This window comes from Anguilla anguilla, chromosome 7 (assembly GCF_013347855.1).
Source record: "Anguilla anguilla isolate fAngAng1 chromosome 7, fAngAng1.pri, whole genome shotgun sequence".
NCBI classification, from domain to species: domain Eukaryota; kingdom Metazoa; phylum Chordata; class Actinopteri; order Anguilliformes; family Anguillidae; genus Anguilla; species Anguilla anguilla.
This window is the reverse complement of record NC_049207.1, coordinates 14,666,937-14,684,482: the sequence shown is the minus strand read 5'-3', so window position 1 is coordinate 14,684,482 and position 17,546 is coordinate 14,666,937. Positions and strand designations below refer to the sequence as shown.

The 17,546-nt window shown below is 43.5% G+C and overlaps 1 protein-coding gene across 1 annotated transcript in view; it reads right to left on the bottom strand.

Moving 5' to 3' along the window:
- The window catches only part of cftr (CF transmembrane conductance regulator), a 27,349-nt gene extending 9,803 nt beyond the window's left edge, over positions 1-17,546 (bottom strand). The window contains exons 1-19 of the mRNA XM_035426764.1: positions 17,267-17,546; positions 16,343-16,453; positions 14,621-14,732; positions 13,770-13,985; positions 13,217-13,306; positions 12,078-12,241; positions 11,762-11,887; positions 11,319-11,565; positions 10,412-10,504; positions 9,686-9,862; positions 8,181-8,372; positions 5,610-5,704; positions 4,769-4,855; positions 3,669-4,395; positions 3,106-3,234; positions 2,484-2,521; positions 1,903-2,162; positions 1,571-1,650; positions 1,180-1,330 (exon numbers count right to left, since the gene is read on the bottom strand). Of these exons, the coding sequence (XP_035282655.1) occupies positions 1,180-1,330; positions 1,571-1,650; positions 1,903-2,162; positions 2,484-2,521; positions 3,106-3,234; positions 3,669-4,395; positions 4,769-4,855; positions 5,610-5,704; positions 8,181-8,372; positions 9,686-9,862; positions 10,412-10,504; positions 11,319-11,565; positions 11,762-11,887; positions 12,078-12,241; positions 13,217-13,306; positions 13,770-13,985; positions 14,621-14,732; positions 16,343-16,453; positions 17,267-17,319 (3,148 nt within the window). The 5' untranslated portion in view covers positions 17,320-17,546. The remainder of the gene's footprint in view (positions 1-1,179; positions 1,331-1,570; positions 1,651-1,902; positions 2,163-2,483; positions 2,522-3,105; positions 3,235-3,668; positions 4,396-4,768; positions 4,856-5,609; positions 5,705-8,180; positions 8,373-9,685; positions 9,863-10,411; positions 10,505-11,318; positions 11,566-11,761; positions 11,888-12,077; positions 12,242-13,216; positions 13,307-13,769; positions 13,986-14,620; positions 14,733-16,342; positions 16,454-17,266) is intronic.

Below are 17,546 nucleotides of genomic sequence, written 5' to 3'. Positions count from 1 at the left end.
CATGCTTCCCCAAATCTCCGTAACAGAGCTATAAATCAGCTCACACATTACAGAAATGACTGTGACTGTCTGATATTCAAGTGCACTCCCTGGACAGCGTGTGGTCTTTCCCACCGACACTCAATACTCAATACTGTAACCACAACAGTGAATGGAATGTGCCTGCCACCTTCGCCTAATTTCCTTATGACGATTGTGAAACGCAGTGTTTCGCAGAACAATAATACAGTATATGAGACAGGTTCACGTCAAACGGCAGGAAGGTAAGAGGAAGGAAGGGATAAAGTTTATGTGTTCTCTCTCACATACGCATCTGATCAACGATGGCTGAGTTGCACTCTTTAAAGTTCAGGGTTACGGTACAAGAGGGCGGCCAAACTATTGCCGCACAATCCATGTCAATGCAACACTGTCACAGTTTAAGTCTCCCGAACCATGGATAACAAATGCGATCACCCTTCTAAACCACTGGAGGCCTAGTTTCATTTAATTAATTTAAAAGCTACAATTCTGTTAAGAAGAAAAAGGCTAAATAATTTCCATTGCCTATCTGGAAACCTCTTTTTCACACTTCACCCATTTCAGCATGATGACAGACTGATACCAGGATGTGGACAGAGGAAACCCCCAGTCAGGCAGTCTCTCCCTGCTGGGGTTGTGCACTGCACCGGGCAAACCTGCGGAAACGCCTGGCGTCACACACAAACCTCCACAGGACAACTCTTTAGACAGAGCGTCTGCCATAACGGAAGCTGATTGGGTGGCCTCACCTCTCCTGCTGAACCCTGCATTCTCACAGCGCCTGCTCGTTCCCTGTCTTCCCTCTTCACTGCCAACAGCCTGACCATTGGCCCTCCACGCTGTCCGTCAGCACCCACCCATTGTAGGCCTCCTCCATCTCTGTCTATTTCTATTCCACCTTCTTCACATTCCTCCATCACGTGAACCGTGTTTCATCTAATGAATGCCCATCCTTCACATCATGAGGTTGCAAGAATTCTCTCTCTAAGGAAATCACATCAATCAACACAAAAATAGATTCACACCCACAGTGGCCTTCTACTGGGCTTCTACTAGCTGAGAGAAGCACTGTGAGACAGTATATACAGCTTATCATGAAGACTATATGCTCTGGTGAGGACACCTCTGCTCACCACATGCCCACCATTCATATCTCACCTTCAGCCTCCAGCTGCTTCAGCTGTTGTCCAGTGCGTAGGAAGTACTTCCTCAGTATCACAAAGATGACAGAAAGAGGGATGGCAGCAAGGAAGATGTAAGGCCGCATTATAGACACCACAAAAATGGCTCCCAACACAATCAGGGTCAGCTGGAGAAACAAAAACGCATGAACGAAAATGTTTTTGTTTCCATTAAAGTACTGTTCACAGCTACTGTATATCACATTTTAAGTTACAGTATGTTCACAAGGAGAATAAATGGCACTTGGTGTTGTAAGTACAGTTTCAAATTTCTGTGATGAGTTAAATATGGATCAACATAGCTAAGAAATTATTTCTTAAGGGTAATATTACCATATACCTCATAGTTAAATCTAATATCATCTGACCTGTATGAAATCAAACAGGATGAGAGGTAGCATGTCATCAATGGTCGCCATGTCTTTGGTGAATCTGTTCATAATTCGCCCTAAAAACAAAGAAACACTAAAATAAACATATACTCTAAGAGTACTGATTTCATTAATTAATCAAAGCTGTTAATTACACAGCCAATCAGTTGACTGCTTGATTTTAAAGTAAAAGCAAAAACCAGTAGACCCTGTGGCTCCCTGGGATCAGGGCCTCTGGATGGCCTAAAGGAACTATTCCTGGGACAGGCTTGTACCTACAGTGTCGGCCTTTGTTACTGGGACAACAGTGGGCGGGGGCTGTAGCTGACCTGACTTCATGGTGTTGAGCACGGCCATGGGGGCTCGCAGCACGGCCTGCAGCATCTGCTGGTGCAGCTTCTTGGAGACGGTGAGCAGGGTGTGAATGAGCGGCAGCCCCCGGAGGAAGCCCAGCGCCAGCACGCTCTCCGACGTCGCCACGTAGATGTAAACAATGTAGTAGGCACTGGTGGGCGTGACGATCACGGCGTAGGTCGTCCCCTGGGTGGAGTTTGGGAACGACGTCTCGTTCTCCTTCCTCCAGATCTCACTGGAACGGGAGTGCAGGTAACAGGTAACACTGATTAGCTGAGTTAGAAGGATCGGTGCTCTAAGTGCTGTGGATTGGTGGTTGGTAAGTGAACTAAGTAAAGTAACAGCCACTGCACCATGCATAAAACCTAAGCAATACAAAGTAGAACCACAACACTACACAATCACGCTATCATTACTCTACACAGCTATTACCCCACATGTGCTAAATATACAATCACTATGATACTCTTTATCTGTAAAATAAACTGAATTTACTAAAACTACAATGATTGTTAGGCTAGGGCACCATATTCAGTATGATAGGAGATGTACTTACTCAGTGATAAAAAATATCCCAATCACAGATCCAGCCACCTGCAAACACAACGATAAGACAACTACATAACAGTGAATGGTTACCTTTACAGAAAAATGAAAATGACAGGAACCAGGATAACCCAAGTGAATACTGCAGTTGCAAAATGTGACATACTTCATGTTGGTCAAGATAAAAAAAATCAGGATACAAATCTGAAAATCAATTAATCACATTTTTAATAATGTGATTAATTCATTTCCAGAGTAACATTATTTTATATGCCTGTACATGTGTGCGTGACGTGTGTGTGTGTGTGTGTGTGTGTTTGCCAGTTTGTCTGCCTGTCTGTGTAGATTTGCAATGGGACACTTTATTTGTTACCCGCAACACATGTGGAGAGCATTTTGTGTAGAGTCTGTCTGGGCTCATTCTACTGTAAATATTCATATGCACACATGAACATAAGCTATGCAGCAACACTGGCCTGGACATGTCCTAAATCTTTCCCCCATCAAAAATGCATTAAAAAGCCATGAATTACTCTAGTGAGGATCTAATTTCATAATGTTCCCAGCACTGCAGGCCATACCATGCAGAAGAGCAGTGTAGTCCAGAATACAGGTGCAAATATCCCACTTACCTCAATCAAGAAGACCAGGATGATAAAGATGAGAATGTAGACAAGATTCTTGTTCGTTGATAAATATCGGAAGTATGTGCTCCATGAGGTAGTTTCAAAGACATTTTCTCGGTCATCAGCAAAACATTCCTGCAATTAGAAAGGTTGGAATTTGTAAACAGAATAAAATCAGCCATACAATCTAAGCAATGAAATGAGATTCCAAACTTTATCATTTCAAAATTATGGATGGTTAACTTATAAACAATAAATATGTCTATTTACAGTTTACAGACAAATAACTTAATTTGCCACCCCTTCTGTATGGTAGTGACCATGTATGTAGGTCCACTGCAGGGAGCTCACTGACATGCCCACTCAGGGCATATGAATATTCAGTAGCTCTGGAATACAGAGCTGAAGCAGGCTATAGCTGAGAAATATAGTTCTGAAGTATACAGCTGGAGTGTGGCTTGGGAATATAGCGCTGGAGTACATCTTTGGACTGCAGCTCTGCAAGCCAGGTCCACAGAATTCACAGGGATATAACTGTGGAGTTTAGCTGTGTTTGATTCCCCACCCACCTCCATGTCTTCCTCGTCCATCTCTTCGCTGATGTCGTACATGCTGTCGTTGGAGAGGCGTCGGGCGTAGATGTCCAGCTCGGAGGCCAGCTCGCTCTGGGGCGTGATGGACAGCTTCCTGCGGAAGGAGGACTGCATCTGCTCCCGCCTTCCCTGGCCCTGGGCGTTGGTGATGAAGGCCAGGACGGACTGGCGCCGCTGCCCGGGGAAGTTGAGCCCGGGGTGGTACACGTTGCTGCGGGGCAGCACCTCCTCCACCTGGTCGTCCTCGGGCACCACCGAGAAGCGCCGCTGCGCCGGGTCGCGCCCCGAGTCCTCCTCCGGGTGCTGCGCCACCGAGAACTTGCGGGCGGCGGCCAGGGGGTTGAGGATGAGCGAGGGCTTCCTCTTGTCCGGGGCGTCGCCCGTGGCGGGTGCCGCCGGGGGGGCCTGCCGGAAGGCGGGCCGGGGGGGCTCGGGGAGGTGGCCCGCCGTCTCGTCCACGCTGACGCGGCGCAGAGTCTCGGTCAGGATGGAGCCGCGCCGCTCGGCGTTGATGCTGTCGTAGGCCCCCAGGCCGAGCATCAGCGAGCTGAAGTCGGGCCGCTGGGACTGCAGCTCGGCGAAGGTGCCGTAGAAGTAGCAGACGCCGTTGTGGAGCAGCAGGATCTTGTCGGCGCGTTTCAGGTGCTCCAGCTTGCTGGTGACCACGATCCGTGTCTTTGACGCCATCAGTCTGCACACGCAACTGCAATATTTAGAAGGCTGTGAGTTTAACTTGAAACTGGACCACAATTCAAGATAGGTTTGTTGTCCGCAATCCACAATGGGATGGATTTTAGGTGACAATTCACAAATTACTTCAAAATAGCCACTGACAGAGCCACTGCTGCAGACAAACTGCCTTTAAAGAACAATATGAATACCACACCTCATTCTGACGACCCTCAGTCATTAATAAACACAGCACTGCTGTAGTTACTTATTACCTCTCAGTGAAAGCAATAAAAGATGCCCTGAATACTTCCAAAATAAAATATGACTCAACATATCAAATTATCATGGACTGAGTGTTCCTTTTGATATGCTTAATCAAAGATCTTACACAGACTGAACCCAACCTTTCAAAAATTTCCTTTTCTGTCACAATGTCCAGGTGGGTGAAGGGGCTGTCCAGCAGGTAAAGGTCAGCATCTTTGTACACAGCTCTGCAGGGATAACACATTTTCAAAAAGAGGTCATGTCACAGTAAGCCATAAACCATTCAAAACTCCAGCAGCAGTTATTTTTATATGTTCAGTTATGTGAACTGCTGGAGTCATCAGGTGAGCTAAATTTCCAGGAACTTAAACAGGCAAAATGAATGTCAAGATACTAAACCAGTAAATTAAGGCAGTAAATATAAGAGGGAGATATGAGCACAAAACAAACAGTGGGACAAATGGAGCTATAAAGTTAAAGAGGTTATTAAGTAGGTTGTAAAGTATCAGCTATAAAGTGACGGATTTTGCCTTGGTATTACTATCTAGTAAATGACAGGCACTTAAAAAGGAATGATCAATAATATTTGTACTCTCATGTCATGAACAAATTCTCGTAAATTGTGAATCATAACTTTAAATCAAGCAAAAAGAATAACGTGATTTACCCTTCACAAAATCGAATCTACAATATAGTACATTGCACATACATGCTTTGGCTCCCAAGTACAAAAGTGAGACCACAGTAAGCTGGCACCCTTCATGGCAAAAAACAGTTATATATGAAAGAATAAAATGCACCAATAGCATGCCTAGTTGGAAGACTGCCTGAACTCCTGTTAATGTCCACCTCAGCCATTAGTGATTAGAGTCATTAGTTTTTTTCCCAGGAAGGACTGAATGGGAGGGATTTCCGTGCTCAGGTGAGGCACAGGTGTTCAGTTGAGTTCAATGTGCTGAGAGACGCTCAGGTGTGGGGTACCTGGCCAGACCGATCCGAGCCCTCTGTCCGCCGCTCAAGGTCAATCCCCCCTCTAACAGGGGAGTTTTGTCTTTTTCCGGCAACAAGGCGAGGTCCTGGAAGAGAACGCAAGACTGTGTTACTCAGAGAGAAGCAGTGCACTCCATGCTACATCATTTCACATGCAGGCAGGGCACAGCACTAAGTGTTACTCAGTGAAGAACACCACAGTCTACTTTACGCACAGGGGAAAGCACAGTGATTCAATGAAATGAGAGCCAAAGTAAAAACTCCACATCCTGTACATGTCTGCTTGGACATAGGAGTTTGAATTGGTGCAACAGAATGCAGGTCTGTGAATCAATATATTTAATTTAAGGTTTTCTTTTGCTACTAATAACTCATAATTAAAAATACCTCTGCTCACAATGTGCATGTGTACAGGTCATACTGACCCTGATTGAACAGTTCTGACTCCCTCTGCTTTTAGTCAATAGTTGAAGGAGATGAGCTGAGTTTCAATAATGCAAGACCCTGCTCTTCCTCATTCCTTTACCCTGGCATCTACCACCACCATACCCAGCATACGCTCAAATGCACCGCAAAAGTTAACATGAGGTAAAAATGCGCTGTGATACCAAAAAGAATGTCTTTTTAGTTAAACCAACAAACAGAGAATGGATGATGCCATTCATGTTTATGCGATCTAGGATGACTTTGACATCACTGTGAGAATGGAGGTTACAGTGTAACAGAGTTTATTCAGCATGAATGGGATTACAGAACAGGAAGCATGTGAGCGCAAAACAGGGGAAGTTATAATTTAAACTTAAAACTGTGTGTTTTTCACCGGTTTTCATTTATTTTCATTATTTTTTATTATTTTTTTATTTTATTTTGGTGCCCAGCATGGGGTTGAGCAATGTCCAATTCCCATCCCAATTTAAAATGGCCAATCATCTTTAACCGCAGCCACACTCATGAGTGAACTCTACAGTTGATTCGGGAGAGTGCAGACATCCGTGGTTCTCCTTCAAAAAACGTGGTGTCGCCAGATGCTTCTTTTCACTACAGCTAAGTTTGTATAGAGCAGATTCGGATAAAGACCCTTCATATTCGGCTTTGACTGCAATCTACAGGTGCCCGATCAGTTAGCGATGAATGTGGACCCTGAACCGACTGAACCCTCCCACACCCTGGGCGACGCAATCGGCAATTGGAGAAACGCCCTATGGCATTGCCCTATGTAGCTACTGGACACAGTCAACACTAACATGGTTCGGATTCGATCCGCAGCCATGAAGCTTATTCACGCACCACAGCATGGTGCCTTAACCAAAGGAACTATCCAGCAGCCTCATTTCTTTGCATTATTAACAAAAGTGTGATTTACATCCATCTGTAGCAGAATCCCTTCTTACATGATTTATTGAATGCTGTGGCATTCCTGTTATGGACTAGAAGTGAAAAAATGTAGATATAATTAAGCTAAATTGATTTAATATCCTTAATTTAATTCAATAATAACATACAGGAATATGGATTTTTCAATGAGAAGAACAGACCATTCAGCCCATTTAGGCTCGTTCTTTTAACATTTTAACATAAAGCCAGCTGCATTTGGGTGATCCTTGTCTAAATCTTCCCCTATTTTAAGTCCACGAACCTCCATTCGAATACATAAACACAAATTCATACCTGTCCCGCTGTCCATAAGGAGGGCATTCAAAAGTACACAAGCTTTCAGCACTTCACCCACACAGCAGCAATAACACAAGGCTGTAAACATTTTTGCATGCTACTATATTTTATGCTTGGGGAAATAAATCAGACCCCATGAAATGGAATAAATTGTCAACTACCAGAGAATGAGACACTTCAAACAGGAAAATTATTTCCAACTTAATTTAGATTCCACAATTTATCCAGAATTTTTAAGGGAAGCATTATTTCAGGGTGTTCTGTTCAGTTTTTCTCCTAATGGACCAAAAGACTTAAATTTTGAAGTCATGACCTCAAAAATCTCTAAACCACCTTGATATAGGCAAGGATAGAAGTCTGAGTGCTATCACGCCAGACAGAGATAGGGGCAAGAGAAGACCTTACCAGTACACCAGAGGAGGACTGCCTATAGCTGTTTACAGTTTGCACACACAATACCTATAGCTGTCCTGTTTGCTTGAGAAAACACTTCCACACTTTTAGGTGAAACAACAACAGAGGCATTGGCTTCTCTTGCCTCAATGGCGCCCCCTACAGCAAGATATGCAGAACAGTGACCTTGATGTCTGCACTATTCAAGTTAATTACTTCAAGGGGGCCTCTTGCTTCACTGTCAACCTCTGCCACTACATAGCCTGAAGAATCCTTCTTACAGAACCTCATGACCCCTCATTCACCACAGAGTAGCACAAAGAGGTAATCTGATTTCCTAGCTCACTATCAGGAGGGTTGGGGGGGACCAGGGCTCATAACCAGTATAATATGAAACACCTCCATATATCACAACTCTCAGGCAAGGCCTTCCAGCTATGCTTGGGGAGAAACAGAGAGGGAAAGAGCTCCTTGCGGCATTGTGGGACAGCACTTCACCTCCTCCAGCTGGCAGGCTTTGATGACACTGGTGTAGCGGTACTCATCGTACGTCAGGCCGAAGACTATGTTTTCGCGGATGGTGCCGGGCATGATCCAGGAGGTCTGGGGGGAGAAAGAGACGCGCCCGCTGTGCTTGATCTTCCCCTCTGAGGGCACCAGCTCCCCCAGAATCATCATGAGGAGAGAACTCTGCAGAGAGACAGTAGAGATGGAGAGAGAGAAAGATTAATTAAACAATTGTAACACTGGTTTTTCCCTATCAACCCAATATTTAACATCTTCTTTGCATTTAGGGCTGTCTCACTGCAATCTTTCTCAACATTGAATTTGGGAGAATGTAGACAAGAATGATGTTGGCATCCACAGTCGATACTGGATTCAATGCCAGACCTTGGGTCTCATCCACACACTGGAGCACACAAGATGAGCCACCCAGCAATCCCACCAATTGACTAATTGTTCCATGCAGGTAGGGGTTGGGCTTTTATCCATTGATTATTAACACAGAGAGAAGGGCTGGTAATTTCGGGGGTCACTTGATCCTTCTATTCGGTGGCTTCAGGACAACAACCCAAGAACACTTCCAGTTAATATACTAAATTATCGGAAACCTCAATCATTCTTATCTGGTCAATAGTTAGTTAATAGCGAATAGTTAATTGAATCACTTCCATAGTTCCTTTTATACAGTACAACTGCAATCCATTCCAAATGAAAAAGAATACACCACATAATTTCCAACGCAGTAGTTTCTTGTTGTAACACATCACATGGTATTGTGACTGTGTTGTTTTGTAAGTCGTATTGGCACTTAGTTCACAGCATTGATACCACACATAATTGCTTTACTTGAGCACATAATTTAAAGTAAGCTAATTCTGTGACTAACTGCACCTCACTTATGATGTTCACAAAGCCTTGATCTACAAGGTAAATTTACTAATGTGATTCAACTGCAATGGACTGCGAGTCAAGTACCATGACAGTATAAGACAGTGCTTTATATAAGACAATGCTGATTTACTGAAATATTGTAAATCGTTGAACACTGTTCAGTCTTTATGTGTATACACCATTGTTTGAATAAGACAGTGTCACTTCATGAAACAAATGCATGTGATTTTCCTACTGATTGATTATGTTTGACTGATTTGTAAATGTGTAACTGGGTCGAGTACAAAGAGCTTTTGATATTTAGCCTACCTCGGTTTGGTAAATGTCTCATTTGAAATTTATTACAGGAAGGACATCATATAAGTACTTGTGAAATTATCATAGTAGGCTTATCATTTGGTTCCAAAGACACCGCCATGGTACTTTTCAGCAAGGATCTCTTCAGTAAACATGAATCTGCATATTACTTTTCTACATATGATTATAGATCGCATGTAGAAAAGTAATATAGTGTGGGTGCTATTCCAAATAAGGCCAGCTGCTAAGAAAAAGTACACTGTGACTTCATATGTGCAGTTTACCATCTTTAGCGTTATCTGTAGGGCTACCTTGCCTGATCCAGTTGAGCCAGCCACAGCCAGCATCTTCCCCTTCTCCAAGTGCAAGCTGATGTTCTTCAGCACCGGTGTGACGTACAGGTTGGTAAAAAAGAGACCTGAATCTCCATTAGGCTGTCCATTCTCCTTGTTCTCCTGTTTTATCTTTTCAAAGAGTTCGCCTATTCCCTGAAAATAAAGAGAAGGGCCTTCTGTACTTTACATAGTTTACATCGAGACAATGTTTTTCCTTCACAATGCTAAGTAATATTGGCCAAGGCCAGATCATTAAATGGAGTCAAGCATCTACCTAGTATTTTGGGGAATAGAAAAGATAACCGCCCTTTTACAAACAACAGGACAGAGAGTGAGAGGATCACCTGGCTCATGCATTTTTGATGAAATTTCTCTACAAGTGCGCAATTCTGTGGTTTAATCTGTAACTCCCAAATAAGGTAATTGTGTTGCAATGATCAGACTCCGAAGATGTTTGCTTTGGGTTATCAAAGAACACAATGCGAAACTTTCCAGAATAAGAACATAGCGAAACATTCCAGAACCACACAGCACCCTCTGATTCACTGGAGTTGCTTGGTATTCAATTCCAGATTCATGTTCTCTTTCTGAGTGTCATCCACAGAGACAGACCCTCTAAAAAGAGCTAGGCTGTGTCACCATGTGTCACCATAAAGGCTGACAAACTAATATCCCCCTGGGATTAATCCCATAAAGCCATACCTCATCCCAAGAAGCAGTGACATTCATGAGCTCCACTTCCGTAGTGGTGAGATTGTACTCCAACACTTTGTACTCCTCTTTTGTGAGATAGTCCTGGAAGACATAATTGATGTGAATGTTACTCAGAGAATGTTTTATAGGGGTTATAAGACTGCACAGTAAAAAAGGTAAGCACACATAGGTATTTGATAGAGAATTGACTACAGCAGAAAAATCAAATCGCATGCTTCGAGGCACTGCACAAACCCCTGAAAGAACAACGAAAAGAATTTTCTGTTCTGAGCCCTGCAGATATTGTGACAGCCATTTAGATACAGTTTGTCCTGGAGATAACGCTGTGCCTGTGATAAAAAAATAAATCACTCAGTCGCTCAGCTTGGGACAACAATGGCGGTTTGGTGGCCAGAAGAGATGTGGCACAGGGAGGAGCTCCAGAATTTCACCGGGACAATGGGACAGACATTTCCTAGACTGGGCAGAACAGTGCTGAGAGTCCAGAAATGAGTCTGGATGGAACACCCACAGGAGTACAGGTGCGTTTGCTCTTTGAAAACCCACCAACCAGTAGCAGCAATCCGACCACATAAAACCACTGATCGATCGCCCACTGAGGAAGGACATTCCTCACAGAAGCACAGCAGCACAACTTGTAAAGCAGCGCCTGCAGCATTATCTTCCTATCTGTTTGAGCGTGCAAAGGATTTCTTCTCCAAAGCCACCAAAACACTGCAACTGCAGCCAGAGGGGAAAAACAGACCTTGAGGGTACACTAAGTGGAAGCCCATGTGTGAAGCCCATGCACATTCGCAGTGTTATGTAATTCCTCCGCTACGGAAGCCTGGTTAACATTCCTGCCCGTGGGTCCCTCTCCCTTACCCAGTCCGGCCTGGCCTGGCCAGGGGCCTACCTCCAGCTTGTCGATGAGCGCCAGCGTGTCGTACCACATCTGAATGGAGTTGGGCAGCTGGCGGGTGAGGCTCATGCGCAGCACCATGCAGTAGGACAGCACGGTGAAGATGCGCCGCAGGATGATGCTCTGCTGGAGGGCGTATGGCACGATGGTGGCGATGATGACGATGAAGGCGGAGTAGAAGTAGGCGGAGCTGTAGAAGTAGCGCAGGGAGCCGATCTTCCGGGTAAAAGTCATCTCGTCCCTGCATCACAACCCCGGTTACTGCGGCCGCACACACGCCCACAAATCCCATCTGAACAAACTCCCGTCAGCCAGCGATGATCATCAACATAATTGCACAGACAAATGCAATTACATTTTATAAAAGGGTACTGGAGCCCCCCTCTACAGTCAAAAAGAAATGGTCAAAGCAACACCGCAGAATCTCTTGTTCTTACTGCCTGATGTTTTTAATGATGGTCTCCATGATCTCCTCCCAGCCGTAGGCTTTCACAGAGTGGATGTTCTCCACTATCTCTGAGGTCAGTGCCAGCCTCCGGCTGATCAGCTTGGCTCTCTTAGCCCTGCAGGAGCAAACAGCATCATGCCAACTCACTGTACTGTGCATATGTAGCACAAACACACGCACCAGTGAAAAATGCTGAAAACCACAAACTGATTATTTTCACACAGAGTAATGTGTGTTGTTCACATTGCTGAGGGGTACAGCATGTGCTCCCAGAGGGCATCGGTACCAGGAGATGTTGGCGCTACCTGTAAGGGCCCATCCTCTGAGACAGACAGGCCTGGAAGATAGCCAGCACCAGGAGGGCAGCCAGGGCGCAGAGGGCCGATGCCTCGATAAGCTCCCAGATGAGCCCCACACACAGAATGCACTGCAGTGGTGTGATCCACACAAAGTGTGCCAGACCCAGGCTCTGTGAAGTACAGGACGGATTCATTATACCACATACTGCCACTCACATATACAGTACACACACGGACACTGCTACACTAATACACACACTGCTACACACATATGCAAACGCAGAAAACAAACTGCTTCAGACTGCTGTACACATACCTGAATATAACGGCAGGACCCATTGCTAGCTTCATATACAGCGTAAGGCCTAGCACTGCAGCGTTATATTCATTACTCAACAGTGTGGCAGATGGCACAGTTATACGTTCACAGCACAACTTGTGACTTGGTGAAACACACCATTCAGCTCTAAGCAATACATTTATTGCTCAGGATGGTGTTCACCTTACTGCAATGGTATGGTGACTGAAAACACAACAGCTATGAATCGTGTGACAAGCAACGCAAGGGAAGACGCAGGGCCTGAAAAATAGCTCAAGAACTGGGAGAGACAACCAGTTTGCGCAAGTGACATGAGGTACAGATGATAATTGCCTCAAAGCAGTTGCACAGTGTATCCACATTCAACACCGCCGCTCAACTTTCTTGAAGAGTTCCAAAGTTCAGCCTACCCTTTTCCGTAGCGGTGAGTGTTTTGGCTTTTTGCTCCCTGCATTCAGTTTGTACGTCAATTACTGCAAGTTGAGGCCTCAACCGCACATCACAAAACACAAGTAAGGGAGCCTTATATTCCACCGTCCAGTCACTCCGTACAATATAGTAAAAGGCACAGAACAATTGTGTATGCATCAAAAGTGTGTAATACAGGCAAGCCATCCCACAGGCTTTGTTAAGTTATAATGCTGCTCCTTCTAGGGTCTGCACAGTCTTTGCACTGTTACCTGTGCGCACCATGACAGTTCACACAATCAACTTGTCCTTTTCCATAAAACCATAAGTCTCACTCCAAACAGAACCTTTTACTAAATTAGTACACAACAACAAGCATGCTTTACAGACAAACACATTCAGGTAAATAAACACTAACCTCATCCAGCTTATTCAAGTGTGCAGACATCAGGCTAACCAGCTGCCCAGTGCTAATCTTGTCCAGGACACGGCTGGAGAGCTTTAAGGTCTGTAAACACAGAGCATCAGCACAAATTCTGTGCTCAACCTCACGCACACATCACATACACCATCAACACAAATGTATAAATGAGATCTGCTGAATTTCATTGCATCCATTTAGCAGATGCTCTCATCCAGACCAGCTTGCAAAACTATATGCATATGTGCATTCCACTAGGTTATTGAACATATAAGTTTACAGAAAATGACAATTAACACTCTTAGAACCAGTAAATGTGGTGACTGTGGTTGTTGTTCTTGTTATGGTTTGTTGTGAGGAATTTTTCAATCTGAACCAAAGTAGAGGTCTTCTCTATTTACCATTCTCTACCATCTGTTTCCCAGAGGATGTTCCCTCAACACCCAGCCATAGCGGCAAATAGTATGATCAACTTTCGCTGTTCAATATATGAAGGCACATGCTTGGCTTAAAAAGAATGTAATAGGTAAATTCAGTAGCAGGGCATCACCTTTTTATAAATCAGGCTAAAGAGAGCAATCCGGATCTGCATGCCTAGATGGTGCAAGCCAAAGATGGCTGGCTGGAGAAGCAGGAACCGGGCCACAAACAGCAAGCAGAGCCCCACGGCCAGGTAGTAGCCCTGCTCCCGCTCCTCCGCATGGAAAGGGTCAAACGAGGCAATGATCCGCCCCAGGAGCTGAGGTTGCACGGCCTTTGAGGCTTCCTGTGAGACAGAGAAAGAGAGAGGAGAGAGAGAGAGAGAGAGAGAGGGGGAGAGAGAGAGAAATACAGATGCTTGATACAGCCACTCATCTGTGACTCACCTACAGTATGAGAGTTAGCTCACAGGGTGACACAGTGGCTCACCTGAAAGAATTCATTCAGAGTTTTAAAAAAGACTAAACTGGGTTAACTCACATTAACTCACAGAGAGTGAAGCGTGTGCTCTAGTGTGAAAGAATAAGCTCCCTCAAATTGATACACATACACAGAATTCAATGAATTGCCCTGCACTCATAGAAGCCTACTTTCAATAATCACAGTCCACAAGAGAAAGACCTGCAACAACAGACCACTACAAATACAATGCATTTCAGTCAGATTTTTGTTATTGATATATAGGAGCAGATCAAGCTGACATACAATACTATTTATATTACTATAACAACTGCATGTTTTTTTAACTCGACTAGTCAGAACATTAAATTCACATCTCCTGTCTTTTGAATCACTTCAAGAGCTGACTGACAGCAAATCAGCTTGAGGAAACTGGAAAATCTTGCTGATTGTGCAGAACATCACGTGGCCCCCTTCCACACCCCACTCAACAGATGGGGGAACATAAGAGACAAAACTCACCCCGAAGTACAGCAGGATGCCATAAAAGGCAAAGGGCCAGAAGAAACAACGGCGTAGGGCATTGAAGAGTCTGGGTTTTTTCTTGGAGGATGCAAGCTCTCGGTCCCATTCTCTGCCAAAGCACAAAACAACACAGTTAAAACTTGTGTGTATGTGCTTGTGTGTGTGCGTGCGCGCGCGTGAGCGTCACTGACTGTAAATGGATGGCTTAGCCTGACTTGCATTTTTTGGTGCACTCATGTATAACCAGGGAGATTTGGCTAACTTATTAAATGGTACACAGAGACCTTGATGATGAAAAACCGCACCAACCTGTTGAATTCAACAAAAGTTCAAATTCCCAGCAGACCACATTTTGGCAGATTAAAAACGGCCAACCGTATATCACCCTCCAGGAGGCCGGCGGTTTAAAAGGTCGTGTTTTATGCTCATTTGGAAGGACGCTGGGTTTTTAACACAAGCACACAAATAATGGTCCAACAGGGGCCTGGAGGAGTGCTGGTCTTTTGACACGGCATGCTTGCTCCTTTTCAAGAAGAAACAGAGGTGGCATTTAGGGGTGGCCGGCGATTCTGATCAAAAGTTTTAACGTCCTGTGACATTTGCGTGCTTTCAAGCTACTTGGGCTGCCAAGAACTCAGGAGGAGAGTGGAGCCGTGAAGCGGCTTGCATTTGCTTACATTGTGTCCTGGTTTTTCAAAATGCCACGTTCTGCCAGGCTCATTTCTCTAAATTCAACTGCCAGTAAGGATTAACATAAGGATGATGTAAAATATGTGTACAGGGGGGTTCAGGTTTAAGGTCAGCCAAGTAATCTGCTGAATACTGGAAGCTGTAGCAATGTATCAGGGCAATGCAATAAATCGCGCAAACAGCTATTATATCTCACTCCATTCAGTCCTTTGAAAGAAAAATGTACATTTGTTTTGTACATTTTACTAAAGAAAATACAAATGAAAGAAAAACACAATGTAACAAATAAAGAAAAAGTATATCCATAATAATATGAAATAATAAAATATAAAACAAAGTATTCAAATAATTGATTTTCTCTCTCTCGTGGACTCAGAGGATGCAAACTGGAATAATAGCATGACAGGAGTTACAAGACCTTGCCAAAGAATATTAAAATATAAATGTATAAAACAACCTCTTCTGTATTTCTTCTGTAGAAATGTAAGAAAAGGTATGAATATATCAAATATTCAATATTATAAAAATGATACGAAAACGCATATGAACAAAAAAACGTATATTTATTTTTCTTTTACTCTCATTCCCTAATACTGAACATACATTTCAGATAAAAGTTTTTCAGATAAAACTTTTAAGCTCCTTTGTTCATAAACTTTTACCAAAAAAATATTTCACTATGGCCAAATAACACCACCAAACTGTTTTGTGTACTCTGTCTGCAACTGTTCAAATTAAATCACATTGGATAGTAAACAGGCACCCAAGACAGATGAGACAATAGGACTAGCCATGAAAATGTTCAGGGAAGTAGCAGGTGTATGTTGTGTCATAGTCTTCTCTGAAATTTTCAGTGATGGTTTGTTAAAAGATGAGCCATGCCATACCATATGTGACTTATTAATTACATCCCAACTTCGGACTCATTAAAATCATTCAAGCCAATGCACAATACTTTCTTAGAATATTACCAATTATTAACAAACCAAATACAGTCAACAAACAGAATCATATTGAAAAAACACAAACCTTTCCAAGCGTTCAGAGAGAGTATCAGCTGTATCAAAAGAGGGGACCTTGTACACATCTGATGGCTCCAACTTCTGCCTGTATCCCTTTCTCAAAATCGCTGATGTCCAACTAGAAACAAACAAAAGGGCAGCAGTTAGTGAGGCCAAATGTGACATTCCATTGCTTCTGCAACAAATAGCTGCAAAGTATTTCAAATAAACATTACATTACATTACATTACATTATCCACTCTTAGCCATAGTGACTTACACAACTTTTTTAACCATCATAGACATATAAAAAGGGAAGTTTGTGCTGGTTCATAAAGTTCATATATTTTCCAGCAGTAGTATGAAACATGAAAAAATCTCGGAAGGAAGAAATGAATTTGGCTAATAGTTAAATTTGGAAATACATTACATTCACTGGAAAAATCTGTATGCTTATATGTTAGAATTGATAATGAATATGCAATCTGTTAAGTAACAAATAAATAAAAAATCAGGAATGCTGGTAGACAATGTGGTTCACAATATTGTATGTGAACCTAATACCCAGTTTTAAAGTCAGTTATCCCCAGTTTTCAAGTCAGCTTCCAGGTCGTTTTCCAGTGTAACATTCCAAGCGCATTCATCAACCAGCACAGATTACACCCAGGAACAAGGTCACATGTACTGCTACATAAATGAATACTGTGTAAGACATAATTAATATAGATACATTTGAAACATGCATTGTGTGTCGTATGAAATAAAAGCGCTCAGGAAAAAAGATGGCAGCATGGCATCAACAAGTATAAAAGTTACCTAGCCTACGTGAACTGTTGCAATAGTTTTGTAGCGCACTTAAACTTCGTTCTGCCTCACCATCCCAATAACTCTGCTTAATCATCTCCGTTCTAAGAACCCCACCTGTACTGGGTATAATAAAATATATTCTTACCAGAAGAAAAATCTTGATAGGAAGTTCGCATCTTCCACTGGAGATTTCTGCATTCTAAAAACGCCGGGCCACAATCTCTGAACCCGAGAGCAGTGTTCCGGACATCGGTTGTTCTGTTACTCTTGCGTTATGAAGCAGACCTCTTGTTTTGTTCTCCACCTTGTGCTATGTGCGCAGTGATGTCACCGGTATAATTGGCTCTGCCCAAGTTATAGCAACGTGAGAGCGGCCGACCACAGTGTAGTTGTGATATTGCTGTCTCACAGTCAGCACTTCACAG